General features: G+C 47.3%; 1 protein-coding gene, 1 long non-coding RNA gene and 1 pseudogene across 4 annotated transcripts; 2 read left to right on the top strand and 1 right to left on the bottom strand.

Annotated features, from left to right (window-relative positions):
* The first annotated feature begins 599 nt into the window (after nt 1–599).
* LOC311117075 lies at nt 600–10,508 on the top strand (annotated as a pseudogene). The gene is made up of 5 exons: nt 600–826; nt 4,111–4,169; nt 7,992–8,015; nt 8,865–9,445; nt 9,782–10,508. The product of its transcript is annotated as an uncharacterized misc_RNA (transcript).
* Nucleotides 1,938–4,274, bottom strand: LOC311117077 (E3 SUMO-protein ligase ZBED1-like). Its single transcript, XM_084192064.1, has 2 exons — nt 2,859–4,274; nt 1,938–2,704 (listed from the first exon to the last, which is right to left on the bottom strand). Exons 1-2 carry the CDS (start codon nt 4,037–4,039, stop codon nt 2,038–2,040), a joined length of 1,848 nt encoding a protein of 615 aa, XP_084048190.1. The 5' UTR covers nt 4,040–4,274; the 3' UTR covers nt 1,938–2,037.
* An 882-nt stretch (nt 10,509–11,390) lies between the features above and the next one.
* On the top strand, nt 11,391–15,692 carry LOC311117078. Of its 2 annotated transcripts, XR_014611558.1 has the most exons (8): nt 11,391–13,081; nt 13,116–13,183; nt 13,218–13,421; nt 13,456–13,999; nt 14,068–14,347; nt 14,644–14,825; nt 14,902–15,275; nt 15,379–15,692. It is a non-coding gene; the product is annotated as an uncharacterized lncRNA (long non-coding RNA). The 2 variants fall into 2 exon arrangements; XR_014611559.1 differs by having other exon boundaries at nt 11,391–13,183; nt 14,970–15,275.
* Nucleotides 15,693–15,864: the final 172 nt, after the last annotated feature.

The following is a 15,864-nucleotide window of genomic DNA, read 5'->3' as shown; positions in this document are numbered from 1 at the left end:
TTCACTGTTGGACACAAAATACTGTAAAATCAGCTCCAAGTGATTTTCATTTAAGAAATCTGTTCCCAAGTATTCCCACGCATAATAGAGAGACACGTGATCGTATACAAATGTAAGAAAGGTTTTAAATGATTAATGTTTTAGTCAAACATTATATCTGTTTGTGCTTCTTGCGGTCAATTTGCAGTCTACAAATTATTTGTAATTATTTAATTAAAAATATGCCAGCGGCCGAAACTAGTTGATGATCCCTGCCCTAGCCTATATTGTGGAATGATTATTGATATAAAGACACAATCCTCTTGAACACCAACTCAGAAGAAAACAAAACGACTGACCGGGAATAACAATTTCTTTCTTGAAGTTGTTTTCCGTTTCAATATGCATACTAGGTACAAAGTCTCACTATAAAGAACAAAACATTGAAAACTGCTTTTTTTTTTTTGATGTCAATACAACATGTTCTAGATTTTTTTTTAAACATTATCGTTCAAGGTCATATTTGGAAAATATTAGTCGATCAGTTCTGTTCTATTGTTAGGCTGTTCCTAAGTCAAAGTCCAAATCTCGCCCACTCGGACGGAGGCGGCTGGAAAACATGGAGCCGTAGTGTGGACGGGGAGACTGACGTCAATTACGTCGCCAAAGAAGGTGATTTCTTGCTGAAGTGCAGAAGACGTAGCATGTACTATTCCAGCAGTCTGTCGTTGAGATACATCTTGCTTGGTATTTGTACCTTTATTTCAACTATTTACAATGGACGCGAACACTTGCAACATTCAGGTTCTTCTGCAAGCTGCTGAATTCTTGGAGAGAAGAGAACGAGGTAGGTTTCTGTTCTGTCTGTCAACCAGCTAGAGCACAATAACCAAATGTACACATATAGCGAATATCTAATAATTAACAGCAAATATTTCACAGAAAATGGTGGGATGTTACCGTTAAGATCGTTGCTATTTAGTAATAGATCGATGCAATAAGCAGTTAAAGTAGCCTAGCTAGTTTTATTCGGTGCTTCATATCATCATTGTACACAAGGTTACCACTGCAGCGATACACTTTATGAATGAGCTAATACAGATGTTGCGAGTCAACAACTCCAGCTGTTGTTCTTTGTAGCCAACTGGCACCAACAACCAAAATAGTCTACGGCTTGTGACGTTGTTCTGTGATGAAATTGCTGGGGTTGCGCCAAAACCCGAAAAAACGTCTGCAGCATCTGTTTTCTGACATTTGGACGGGAGAATAGAAGAGGCTACAACCGGTTTTCTTTCTTCTTCTGCACAATAGCCTGCCGCCTAACATGTATCTTTGTGTTTGCAATCACAGCTATTCTCTCACTTTACTTGTTATTGATTGTTTTTTTCAATATCCCATGTAGCAGTTATGTTGTGTGGACTTCTACCGGTAGCTTTGTCATCTGAAACGTCCTACTACTCACCGTGCCTTCAGAAAGTATTCATACCCCTTGACTTATTCCACATTTTGTTGTGTTACAGCCTGAATTCTAAATGGATTGAAACAATTCTCTCATCTATCTCACACAATACCCCATAATGACAAAGTGAAAACGTTTCGAAATGTTAGCACATTTATTTTATACAGAAATATCTACATTTACATAAGTATTCACATCCATGAGTCAATACTTTGTAGAAGCAGCTTTGGCAGGGATTACAGCTAATGATGGGAAGTTCGGCTCTTTTCTGAGAGCCGGCTCTTTTGACTCGGCTCCCAAAGAAGAGCCGGCTCTTTCGACTCCCGAACGGCTCTTTATTTAGGATCTTTTGTAGCCTATATTTTACCTTAACTTTGAAAAAAAATCATGGTTTATGTGTTGAAAACCCTTTTGCTTTCAGTGTTTTTATGAGAGACCTTATAATGCCTAATTCTGTGCATTTATTCTGTGACAAAACCACTCTTACATTTGTTTATTTCAATTAAACTTTTTTATTGCACAAATTAACAATAAACTTCAAACAAATCCACAGAACAGAATCAAAACCAGAACCAAACTCCAGCAAACAGCATTAGTCCTCAGGGCAGGTTGGCATTCAGGAAGATCAGATGCCTCAGCTTGGATGGGCTGATAGGCCTGATACGATTTCGCCTCTCCGTGAGTATCTGCCCTGTTTTGGAGAAGATTCTCTCAGAAGGAACTGATGTGGCAACAATACATAGTCTCCCCTCCATCACCTTCACCAGGAGTGGAAAGACTGAGGCCTTGGCCTGCCACCAGCTCAGTGGGTCTTCTGCTCTCTGGATGAGGGGCTCCTCAAGGTAGCTCCTCACCTCCATTATAGCATCAGCTGTCGGATTTCTCCTTGAAGCATCTCCTGTAGCTCTGTCATCAAAAAGCCTCCAAACAGCAGAGGTTTGCTGCTCCTCCTCCACTTGGCCCTGTAATGGTGGAGCTGGCTGGCTGCTGGGGGTGCATTTTGCTGCTGCTGCTGCACTAATCCTCTGAAGAGCTTCATCAACAGCTCTACGATCACTGAAGGCAAGTTTTTTAAACCTTGGATCCAATAAGGTAGTTTCTGAAAGGACAGTGTTGTACTCCATCCGCAGAAATTTGCGGTCCATGGCTGAACAAAGAGCTGCAACTAATTCCTTCACTTTCTGCACAGTTACTGTCCATTGGTTCTCGGCTGTCACCAGCTGCAGACCTTTGCAAAGCAGGAGCATTTTCGAGGCTGTGACATAGCTGAAGGAGAGAAAACAGCAACTTTTAGAATTTAGTTTTTTAAAAGTATGTGGCATATTATACGTGATGCATTATACTGTATGTGTTGTGTTTGCAATGTATAATAGTGACTGAATAGTAGTAGAGAAAACAATGCTTCAATGGTTCTAGGTACCTGTCTGCACTTATCTCCACAGTCACCTCCTGGAATGGTTGCAGGACGGCGCAGACCTCTTTCACCAGCTCCCATTCCTCTTGGCTTAATGGCTCAATAGATGCGTTGATGAGGGCCAGGGTGGAGATGATGGCATCTTTTATTTCAAGCATTCGTTTCAACATATCAAATGTTGAGTTCCACCTGGTGGCACACTCTTGTTTGGGCCTCAGTTCAGGAATCCCCATTTGGCGCTGTGTGGACTTTAGCTTCTGTGCTGCTACTGTGCTTTTGTGGAAAAACTCCACAACAGCCTTCACCTTATCCACGGTTGTTTTGATCACCTTCAGAGCATCTCTAACCACCAGGTTTAGTGTATGCGCCAGACATGGGTGATGGGTCCACTTCAAAACTTTTATGGCTTTGGTGATGTTTGCAGCATTATCACTCACACAGCACACCACTTTGTCCTCTACTTGCCACTCTTTTGCCACTCTTAGTAGCTCCACTGCCAAGTTTTCTGCAGTGTGTCTGTCGGTGAACTCGAAGCAGTCCAGAAGGCAAGATGTCATCTTGTAATCTTCAATAAAGTGGCAAGTGACAGACATGAAAGAGCAGGTTGTTCTGGAGGTCCAGCAGTCAGTTGTCAGGCAAACTGATGGAGCTTTTGTCACCCTTTCTTGCCATAATGCACGTTCTGTGTCATATAGTTTTGGGATCATTGTTTGGGAAAGTGTTTTTCTACTGGGTAGAGTGTATGTGGGATTTAGGGCTTTGACAAAGTTTTTCATTCCTTTGTCCTCCACAATGGAAAAGGGTTGAAAATCAGAAGCTACCATTTTAGCCAACTCATCATCAATACTGTGCTGTTTGGCTGGGGTCATCAGTTTAGGTAAAAACTGACTTATTTTGCTTTGAGTTGCAGTAGGAGAGGTTATACTTGCACGCATGGGGATGGCAGTAGACGTTACAGCAGCTGTTGTTCTGGTATGAGACACACCAGGATCAGTAGATGGTGAGCTGGCTTGCCCTCTCTCCTCTAACTGCACTGTAGGATGGACAGTTCTTGTATGTCTATGCAGGTTTGTGGTGGAACCTGCTCTTATAGTGACCTTCGTTTTGCAGTGAAGGCACTCTGCTTTCTTGTTCCCAATATCTTTAAACTGCAGCCAGATGCTGCTTCGCTTTCTAGTGTCACTCATAGTTAAACGACACGACAATGCAAGACGCACACACGCTCCTCAGTCCGCTCTGTCTCTCTCTTCACTTGCAGTGGAGTCAAGTGGTGTGTCTGCCCCGCCCCCTCTCTGTTTACACATCCTTAATTCTCACGTGAATGCCGCATGCTGGTCGCCATGCTGGCCAATCATAACAGACCTCTGTGAAAGTGAAACCTAAGCAGCGAATGGGCAAAAAACTGGGAGCCGGCTCTCACTCGATGCGAGCCGGCTCTTCTGATTCACTACAAAGAGCCGGCTCTCAGAGCCGATGCTTGTGCGCATGACCCATCACTAATTACAGCTGTGAGTCTTTCTGAGTGCACTGCATGCACATGAGCACCATTTGATGAATGGAAATAGGCATCTGTTAACAAAACACCAAAAAGTGTTCCTGATGACATTTACGATTGCCATTGATTAGGCTTACATTAATTGATGCGTCTTGCTGACAAATGTACCTTTATTTTGTGTGTGTGCCTGAAATGGGTCTGAAACAGTCCTGGGGGAAGGGATGATCACCCTAACACACAGTCAACTAACTAGACTAGGCTGCAATGTGTATTACCATGAACTTCCAACAGGCCTGCCGGTAACCGGTGATGTAGTGGTAACTAAATAGGTGGGTCATTCTGATTGCCGGTCGCAGTGAAAAAAGCAACACTCCCTCTACTGTCAAGGCATTTATCTGGAAAAGGTGTTTCCTTGCATTTACCCTCCACTAGGACTACACCACTACCAGTATCCTACCCTCCACTAGGACTACACCACTACCAGTATCCTACCCTCCTCTAGGACTACACCACTACCAGTAACCTACCCTCTACTAGGACTACACCACTACCAGTATCCTACCCTCCACTAGGACTACACCACTACCAGTATCCTACCCTCTACTAGGACTACACCACTACCAGTAACCTACCCTCTACTAGGACTACACCACTACCAGTAACCTACCCTCTACTAGGACTACACCACTACCAGTATCCTACCCTCTACTAGGACTACACCACTACCAGTAACCTACCCTCTACTAGGACTACACCACTACCAGTATCCTACCCTCCACTAGGACTACACCACTACCAGTATCCTACCCTCTACTAGGACTACACCACTACCAGTATCCTACCCTCTACTAGGACTACACCACTGCTGGTAACCTACCCTCTACCAGGACTACACCACTACCAGTATCCTACCCTCTACTAGGACTACACCACTGCTGGTAACCTACCCTCTACCAGGACTACACCACTACCAGTATCCTACCCTCTACTAGGACTACACCACTACCAGTATCCTACCCTCTACTAGGACTACACCACTACCAGTATCCTACCCTCTACTAGGACTACACCACTACCAGTATCCTACCCTCCACTAGGACTACACCACTACCAGTATCCTACCCTCTACTAGGACTACACCACTACCAGTAACCTACCCTCTACTAGGACTACACCACTACCAGTATCCTACCCTCCACTAGGACTACACCACTACCAGTATCCTACCCTCTACTAGGACTACACCACTACCAGTATCCTACCCTCCACTAGGACTACACCACTACCAGTATCCTACCCTCCACTAGGACTACACCACTACCAGTATCCTACCCTCCACTAGGACTACACCACTACCAGTATCCTACCCTCTACTAGAACTACACCACTACCAGTATCCTACCCTCTACTAGGACTACACCACTGCCAGTATCCTACCCTCCACTAGGACTACACCACTACCAGTATCCTACCCTCTACTAGGACTACACCACTGCCAGTATCCTACCCTCTACTAGGACTACACCACTACCAGTATCCTACCCTCTACTAGGACTACACCACTACCAGTATCCTACCCTCCACTAGGACTACACCACTACCAGTAACCTACCCTCCACTAGGACTACACCACTACCAGTAACCTACCCTCCACTAGGACTACACCACTACCAGTATCCTACCCTCCACTAGGACTACACCACTACCAGTAACCTACCCTCTACCAGGACTACACCACTACCAGTATCCTACCCTCCACTAGGACTACACCACTGCTGGTAACCTACCCTCTACTAGGACTACACCACTACCAGTAACCTACCCTCTACCAGGACTACACCACTACCAGTATCCTACCCTCCACTAGGACTACACCACTGCTGGTAACCTACCCTCTACTAGGACTACACCACTACCAGTAACCTACCCTCTACCAGGACTACACCACTACCAGTATCCTACCCTCCACTAGGACTACACCACTGCTGGTAACCTACCCTCCACTAGGACTACACCACTACCAGTAACCTACCCTCTACTAGGACTACACCACTGCTGGTAACCTACCCTCCACTAGGACTACACCACTACCAGTAACCTACCCTCTACTAGGACTACACCACTGCCAGTATCCTACCCTCTACCAGGACTACACCACTACCAGTAACCTACCCTCTACTAGGACTACACCACTACCAGTATCCTACCCTCCACTAGGACTACACCACTACCAGTAACCTACCCTCCACTAGGACTACACCACTGCTGGTAACCTACCCTCTACTAGGACTACACCACTGCTGGTAACCTACCCTCCACTAGGACTATACCACTACCAGTATCCTACCCTCCACTAGGACTACACCACTACCAGTAGCCTACCCTCCACTAGGACTACACCACTGCTGGTAACCTACCCTCTACTAGGACTACACCACTGCTGGTAACCTACCCTCCACTAGGACTATACCACTACCAGTATCCTACCCTCCACTAGGACTACACCACTACCAGTATCCTACCCTCCACTAGGACTACACCACTGCTGGTAACCTACCCTCCACTAGGACTACACCACTACCAGTATCCTACCCTCCACTAGGACTACACCACTGCTGGTAACCTACCCTCCACTAGGACTACACCACTGCTGGTAACCTACCCTCCACTAGGACTACACCACTACCAGTAACCTACCCTCTACTAGGACTACACCACTGCCAGTAACCTACCCTCCACTAGGACTACACCACTACCAGTATCCTACCCTCTACTAGGACTACACCACTACCAGTATCCTACCCTCCACTAGGACTACACCACTACCAGTATCCTACCCTCTACTAGGACTACACCACTGCCAGTATCCTACCCTCTACTAGGACTACACCACTGCTGGTAACCTACCCTCCACTAGGACTACACCACTACCAGTAACCTACCCTCCACTAGGACTACACCACTGCTGGTAACCTACCCTCCACTAGGACTACACCACTGCTGGTAACCTACCCTCCACTAGGACTACACCACTGCTGGTAACCTACCCTCTACTAGGACTACACCACTACCAGTATCCTACCCTCCACTAGGACTACACCACTGCTGGTAACCTACCCTCTACTAGGACTACACCACTGCTGGTATCCTACCCTCCACTAGGACTACACCACTACCAGTATCCTACCCTCTACCAGGACTACACCACTACCAGTATCCTACCCTCTACTAGGACTACACCACTACCAGTAACCTACCCTCTACTAGGACTACACCGCTACCAGTATCCTACCCTCTACCAGGACTACACCACTACCAGTATCCTACCCTCTACTAGGACTACACCACTACCAGTATCCTACCCTCTACTAGGACTACACCACTACCAGTAACCTACCCTCCACTAGGACTACACCACTGCCAGTATCCTACCCTCCACTAGGACTACACCACTACCAGTATCCTACCCTCTACTAGGACTACACCACTACCAGTATCCTACCCTCCACTAGGACTACACCACTACCAGTATCCTACCCTCCACTAGGACTACACCACTACCAGTATCCTACCCTCTACTAGGACTACACCACTACCAGTAACCTACCCTCCACTAGGACTACACCACTGCTGGTAACCTACCCTCCACTAGGACTACACCACTGCTGGTAACCTACCCTCCACTAGGACTACACCACTACCAGTAACCTACCCTCTACTAGGACTACACCACTGCTGGTAACCTACCCTCCACTAGGACTACACCACTACCAGTAACCTACCCTCTACTAGGACTACACCACTACCAGTATCCTACCCTCTACTAGGACTACACCACTGCTGGTAACCTACCCTCTACTAGGACTACACCACTACCAGTATCCTACCCTCCACTAGGACTACACCACTACCAGTAACCTACCCTCTACCAGGACTACACCACTACCAGTATCCTACCCTCTACTAGGACTACACCACTGCTGGTATCCTACCCTCTACTAGGACTACACCACTACCAGTATCCTACCCTCCACTAGGACTACACCACTACCAGTAACCTACCCTCTACCAGGACTACACCACTACCAGTATCCTACCCTCCACTAGGACTACACCACTACCAGTAACCTACCCTCTACCAGGACTACACCACTGCTGGTAACCTACCCTCTACTAGGACTACACCACTACCAGTATCCTACCCTCTACTAGGACTACACCACTGCTGGTAACCTACCCTCTACTAGGACTACACCACTACCAGTATCCTACCCTCTACTAGGACTACACCACTGCTGGTAGCCTACCTGTACTCATCTCTCTCTCTGTGTATAACTGTACTCATCTCTCTCTGTATAACTGTACTCATCTCTCTCTGTATAACTGTACTCATCTCTCTCTGTATAACTGTACTCATCTCTCTCTGTGTATAACTGTACTCATCTCTCTCTGTATAACTGTACTCATCTCTCTCTGTGTATAACTGTACTCATCTCTCTCTCCTTTGTCCCCATCAGAAGCTGCAGGAGCAGGATGAACGTGCAGAGCAGTTGAAGGGTCGTCTGCGTTGGGAGCAGAGAGAGCTGAGGGTGAGACCTGGCAGCTACAGGGATATGGAGACCTGGCAGCCACAGGGACATGGAGACCTGGCAGCCACAGGGACATGGAGACCTGGCAGCCACAGGGACATGGAGACCTGGCAGCCACAGGGACATGGAGACCTGGCAGCCACAGGGACATGGAGACCTGGCAGCCACCGGGACATGGAGACCTGGCAGCCACCGGGACACGGAGACCTGGCAGCCACCGGGACACGGAGACCTGGCAGCCACAGGGACACGGAGACCTGGCAGCCACAGGGACACGGAGACCTGGCAGCCACCGGGACACGGAGACCTGGCAGCCACAGGGACACGGAGACCTGGCAGCCACCGGGACATGGATACCTGGCAGCCACCGGGACATGGAGGTCTCACCTTACTGGTCAGGGTCTGGGCCATGGGGTCTGACTGGTCAGGGTCTGGGAGGAACAGGAGTGGTCTCAGAGAGGATGAGGAACGACAGTCTGGGATCAGCAGCCATGTCCTCTTCAGAGAGGTCTGACTGACAGCGCTGAGTCTCTCAAACACAGCGCTCTTCTCCAATCACAGCTCTCTTACCCATGTTTAGTAACTCTCTCAAAACGACACCTGGGGATATCCATTTGTTAGGGAGGACATGTAACGACGCCTGGGGATATCCATTTGTTAGGGAGGACATCTTCAGGTTTTGTTGACAGTGTTTTCACACTCTCTTATCAGGGATATGAAATACCATATCAGAGAAATCCAGTATCTTATGTAGAACTAAAGGACACATTGATTTTACCATTAGATTTTAGGATAAATTTTGAGTCTGCAATTTCACAGATTTGCTATTTTCAGTCATATGACAGATTGTAGTTTGTCTTTTGCTAACCCGATGTGTTGTTTTTGTTATTGCAGAAGACGTGGAGGTTGATGTGGAGAGTATGGTGTCTGAGTGTCTGGACGCTGATGGTCTGGGGACGGTCCCCCACGCAGGCATAGATCACTGTTACTCCAGCAGCCCCGACCGGACCGGGCTATGACCTACCTACCGCCGTACACGAGATACACCCCTGGAGGGACACACCATTGTCTTACGTCAGATAGTGAGACGATTCCACCTGCGCTGTCGGTTGAGGGACGAGCGCCGCGTTGAAGTGACGCCACCTGACGTAAGACAATGGGGACACACAGGAGGAAAAACATTCCAAAGAAGACAAACGACAAGAAAATAAGGAAATTAGAGGATGAGGAACAAACAACAACCATGGCAAAGTGATCACTTTTGAATATGGTCTTTTTTGTAATGTACAGTGAGGGAAAAAAGTTTTTGATCCCCTGCTGATTTTGTACGTTTGTCCACTGACAAAGACATGATCAGTCTATAATTTTAATGGTAGGTTTGTTTGAACAGTGAGAGACAGAATAACAACAAAACAATCCAGAAAAACGCATGTCAAAAATGTTATAAATTGATTTGCATTTTAATGAGGGAAATAAGTATTTGACCCCCTCTGCAAAACATTACTTAGTACTTGGTGGCAAAACCCTTGTTGGCAATCACAGAGGTCAGACGTTTCTTGTAGTTGGCCACCAGGTTTGCACACATCTCAGGAGGGATTTTGTTCCACTCCTCTTTGCAGATCTTCTCCAAGTCATTAAGGTTTCGAGGCTGACGTTTGGCAACTCAAACCTTCAGCTCCCTCCACAGATTAGGTCTGGAGACTGGCAATTGGTGGTTGACTAAATACTTTTTTCCCCCACTGTACATGGACCCGTCCATCGTCCCCTTGATGCGGTGAAGTTGTCCTGTCCCCTTAGCAGAAAAACACCCCCAAAGCATAATGTTTCCACCTCCATGTTTGACGGTGGGGATGGTGTTCTTGGGGTCATAGGCAGCATTCCTCCTCCTCCAAACACAGCGAGTTGAGTTGATGCCAAAGAGCTCCATTTTGGTCTCATCTGACCACAACACTTTCACCCAGTTCTCCTCTGAATCATTCAGATGTTCATTGGCAAACTTCAGACGGCCCTGTATATGTGCTTTCTTGAGCAGGGGGACCTTGCGGGCGCTGCAGGATTTCAGTCCTTCACGGCGTAGTGTGTTACCAATTATTTTCTTGGTGGCTATGGTCCCAGCTGCCTTGAGATCATCACCGTTCTCATGATCATTGCAACTCCACGAGGTCAAATCTTGCATGGAGCCCCAGGCCGAGGGAGATTGACAGTTATTTTGTGTTTCTTCCATTTGCGGATGATCGCACCAACTGTTGTCACCTTCTCACCAAGCTGCTTGGCGATGGTCTTGTAGCCCATTCCAGCCTTGTGTAGGTCTACAATCTTGTCCCTGACATCCTTGGAGAGCTCTTTGTTCTTGGCCATGGAGGAGAGTTTGGAATCTGATTGATTGATTGCTTCTGTGGACAGGTGTCTTTTATACAGGTAACAAACTGAGATTAGGAGCACTCCCTTTAAGAGTGTGCTCCTAATCTCAGCTCGTTACCTGTATAAAAGACACCTGGGAGCCAGAAATCTTTCTGATTGAGATGGGGTCAAATAGTTATTTCACTCATTAAAAAGCAAATCAATTTATAACATTTTTGACATGCGTTTTTCTGGATTTTTTTCTTGTTATTCTGTCTCTCACTGTTCAAATAAACCTACCATTAAAATTATAGACTGATCATGTCTTTGTCAGTGGGCAAACGTACAAAATCAGCAGGGGATCAAATACTTTTTTCCCCTCTATAACTTCTTCTCATTTAGCTCTGACTTACTGTGAGCTGAATGTGTTTAAAAATATATATTTTGCTCAAGTATCTTAACAGTTTTTTTCTCAGTCTGACATCTGAAACAGCCAGCCAAGGACAGTCCAACATAATAATAATAATAATTTGGTGAGTGCTTACATTTGTCATATTTCTCACATGTACAAATGTGTTTTAAAACGCATGAGTGAATTGGAAATAGTTTTTTTTGCATATCCCAACTCTGTCTGTCTGATCTGATCTGTTGTTAATGTGACTACGAGTCTGTCTGATCTGTTGTTAATGTGACTACGAGTCTGTCTGATCTGTTGTTAATGTGACTACGAGTCTGTCTGATCTGTTGTTAATGTGACTACGAGTCTGTCCTTTATTTGATTTCATAAATGTGTTGTTTTGTTCTGTTGCACAAAACCATCCACACAGCACTTCTTCGTGTCCCAAACGGCACCAGAATTCCCTTTATAGTGCACTGTTGTTGACCAGGACCCATAGGGCTTCGGTCAAAGTAGTGCACTATATAGGGCAGAGATTCTCACATGTCATTAGGAACCCCCTTATAATCAGAACACAACTGGAGAGAGATGTTTTTTTTTTTATAGCATACAAGTAGTTCTACTATGACTTTGGCAGTGCATGACCCGACGAACCAAGTCTCGGGCCCTGGGAAGGAACATTTTAAAGGCCCATCTCTTGGCATCGGAGAGAACATTTAGCAGTTTTCAAGTACATTTCCTGCAATTCTACACATTCTACACAAATCTGTGTCCAGGAAACCTCCATCGTGTTGTCTAAATCTGTCCAGGAAACCACCATCATGTTGTCTAAATCTGTGTCCAGGAAACCACCATATTTGCACAGCTTAAACCTACCTAGTCATATTGTAACATACTTTGTGCTTCATTAGTTTGAACAATTGATGTTTCTGACATAACCATTATGGAACTCATAGGAAATGCAGTAGTCTTTGCTAAGCGTCCAATAGGGGTGCTTTAATAATGAATATTTTGCAAACATTTTATTAACAATTGCTAGTATGAATTTAAAGTACATTACTCAGTATATCTTGATTATACATGCAATATATGCCACCAGGTTAGGAAAGTAGAAAATGTTTGTCCAAAAAGCATTATTTTGATATGTAATACAGTACTTACCATTTACATGTATGCAACTGTAGCCTTGGATGCCAGGCTTAGCCAATGAGACTAGATTTGAAAGGATGGCTCTGTGAGACTAATGCAACTGTCTTACAAGTACCCGTCTACTAAACTAAACTCACTGTGGATTTGATCCTCTGAGGTGACTGCCTGCCTTCAGGATGTTACCCACTGAGGTGACTGCCTGCCTTCAGGATGTTACCCACTGAGGTGACTGACTGCCTTCAGGATGTTACCCACTGAGGTGACTGCCTGCCTTCAGGATGTTACCCACTGAGGTGACTGACTGCCTTCAGGATGTTACCCACTGAGGTGACTGACTGCCTTCAGGATGTTACCCACTGAGGTGACTGTCTGCCTTCGGGATGTTACCCACTGAGGTGACTGACTGCCTTCAGGATGTTACCCACTGAGGTGACTGACTGACTTCAGGATGTTACCCACTGAGGTGACTGACTGACTTCAGGATGTTACCCACTGAGGTGACTGACTGCCTTCAGGATGTTACCCACTGAGGTGACTGACTGCCTTCAGGATGTTACCCACTGAGGTGACTGACTGCCTTCAGGATGTTACCCACTGAGGTGACTGTCTGCCTTCGGGATGTTACCCACTGAGGTGACTGACTGCCTTCAGGATGTTACCCACTGAGGTGACTGACTGACTTCAGGATGTTACCCACTGAGGTGACTGACTGACTTCAGGATGTTACCCACTGAGGTGACTGACTGCCTTCAGGATGTTACCCACTGAGGTGACTGACTGCCTTCAGGATGTTACCCACTGAGGTGACTGACTGCCTTCAGGATGTTACCCACTGAGGTGACTGCCTGCCTTCAGGATGTTACCCACTGAGGTGACTGCCTGCCTTCAGGATGTTACCCACTGAGGTGACTGCCTGCCTTCAGGATGTTACCCACTGAGGTGACTGACTGCCTTCAGGATGTTACCCACTGAGGTGACTGCCTGCCTTCAGGATGTTACCCACTGAGGTGACTGCCTGCCTTCAGGATGTTACCCACTGAGGTGACTGACTGCCTTCAGGATGTTACCCACTGAGGTGACTGCCTGCCTTCAGGATGTTACCCACTGAGGTGACTGCCTGCCTTCAGGATGTTACCCACTGAGGTGACTGACTGCCTTCAGGATGTTACCCACTGAGGTGACTGCCTGCCTTCAGGATGTTACCCACTGAGGTGACTGCCTGCCTTCAGGATGTTACCCACTGAGGTGACTGACTGCCTTCAGGATGTTACCCACTGAGGTGACTGACTGTCTGCCTTCAGGATGTTACCCACTGAGGTGACTGACTGTCTGCCTTCAGGATGTTACCCACTGAGGTGACTGACTGACTTCAGGATGTTACCCACTGAGGTGACTGACTGACTTCAGGATGTTACCCACTGAGGTGACTGACTGCCTTCAGGATGTTACCCACTGAGGTGACTGCCTGCCTTCAGGATGTTACCCACTGAGGTGACTGCCTGCCTTCAGGATGTTACCCACTGAGGTGACTGACTGTCTGCCTTCAGGATGTTACCCACTGAGGTGACTGACTGTCTGCCTTCAGGATGTTACCCACTGAGGTGACTGACTGTCTGCCTTCAGGATGTTACCCACTGAGGTGACTGACTGCCTTCAGGATGTTACCCACTGAGGTGACTGACTGTCTGCCTTCAGGATGTTACCCACTGAGGTGACTGACTGACTACCTTCAGGATGTTACCCACCGAGGTGACTGTCTGCCTTCAGGATGTTACCCACTGAGGTGACTGACTGTCTGCCTTCAGGATGTTACCCACCGAGGTGACTGACTGCCTTCAGGATGTTACCCACTGAGGTGACTGACTGCCTTCAGGATGTTACCCACTGAGGTGACTGACTGACTGACTGACTGCCTTCAGGATGTTACCCACTGAGGTGACTGACTGCCTTCAGGATGTTACCCACTGAGGTGACTGACTGCCTTCAGGATGTTACCCACTGAGGTGACTGACTGTCTGCCTTCAGGATGTTACCCACCGAGGTGACTGACTGCCTGCCTTCAGGATGTTACCCACTGAGGTGACTGCCTGCCTTCAGGATGTTACCCACTGAGGTGACTGCCTGCCTTCAGGATGTTACCCACTGAGGTGACTGACTGCCTTCAGGATGTTACCCACTGAGGTGACTGACTGCCTTCAGGATGTTACCCACTGAGGTGACTGACTGCCTTCAGGATGTTACCCACTGAGGTGACTGACTGCCTTCAGGATGTTACCCACTGAGGTGACTGACTGCCTTCAGGATGTTACCCACTGAGGTGACTGACTGCCTTCAGGATGTTACCCACTGAGGTGACTGACTGCCTTCAGGATGTTACCCACTGAGGTGACTGCCTGCCTTCAGGATGTTACCCACTGAGGTGACTGCCTGCCTTCAGGATGTTACCCACTGAGGTGACTGACTGCCTTCAGGATGTTACCCACTGGAGGTGACTGACTGCCTTCAGGATGTTACCCACTGAGGTGACTGACTGCCTTCAGGATGTTACCCACTTAGGTGACTGACTGCCTTCAGGATGTTACCCACTGAGGTGACTGACTGCCTTCAGGATGTTACCCACTGAGGTGACTGACTGCCTTCAGGATGTTACCCACTGAGGTGACTGACTGCCTTCAGGATGTTACCCACTGAGGTGACTGACTGCCTTCAGGATGTTACCCACTGAGGTGACTGCCTGCCTTCAGGATGTTACCCACTGAGGTGACTGACTGACTGCCTGCCTTCAGGATGTTACCCACTGAGGTGACTGACTGCCTTCAGGATGTTACCCACTGAGGTGACTGACTGCCTTCAGGATGTTACCCACTGAAGTGACTGACTGCCTTCAGGATGTTACCCACTGAGGTGACTGACTGCCTTCAGGATGTTACCCACTGAGGTGACTGACTGCCTTCAGGATGTTACCCACTGGAGGTGACTGACTGCCTTCAGGATGTTACCCACTGAGGTGACTGACTGCCTTCAGGATGTTACCCACTGAGG

The sequence above is a fragment of the Coregonus lavaretus genome, assembly GCF_964263955.1.
Source record: "Coregonus lavaretus genome assembly, contig: HAP1_SCAFFOLD_813, whole genome shotgun sequence".
NCBI lineage: Eukaryota > Metazoa > Chordata > Actinopteri > Salmoniformes > Salmonidae > Coregonus > Coregonus lavaretus.
Note: the sequence above shows the minus strand (reverse complement) of the source record. Positions and strands in the feature narration are given on the sequence as shown.

What these genes read in the sequence shown, in the direction of transcription:
- LOC311117077 (XM_084192064.1), bottom strand. Translation starts at nt 4,039, where the DNA reads ATGAGTGACACTAGAAAGCGAAGCAGCATCTGGCTGCAGTTTAAAGAT. An exon ending in GTGGAGATAAGTGCAGACAG is followed by an intron (nt 2,705 to 2,858) that starts GTACCTAGAACC and finishes TCTCTCCTTCAG; the next exon opens with CTATGTCACAGCCTCGAAAA.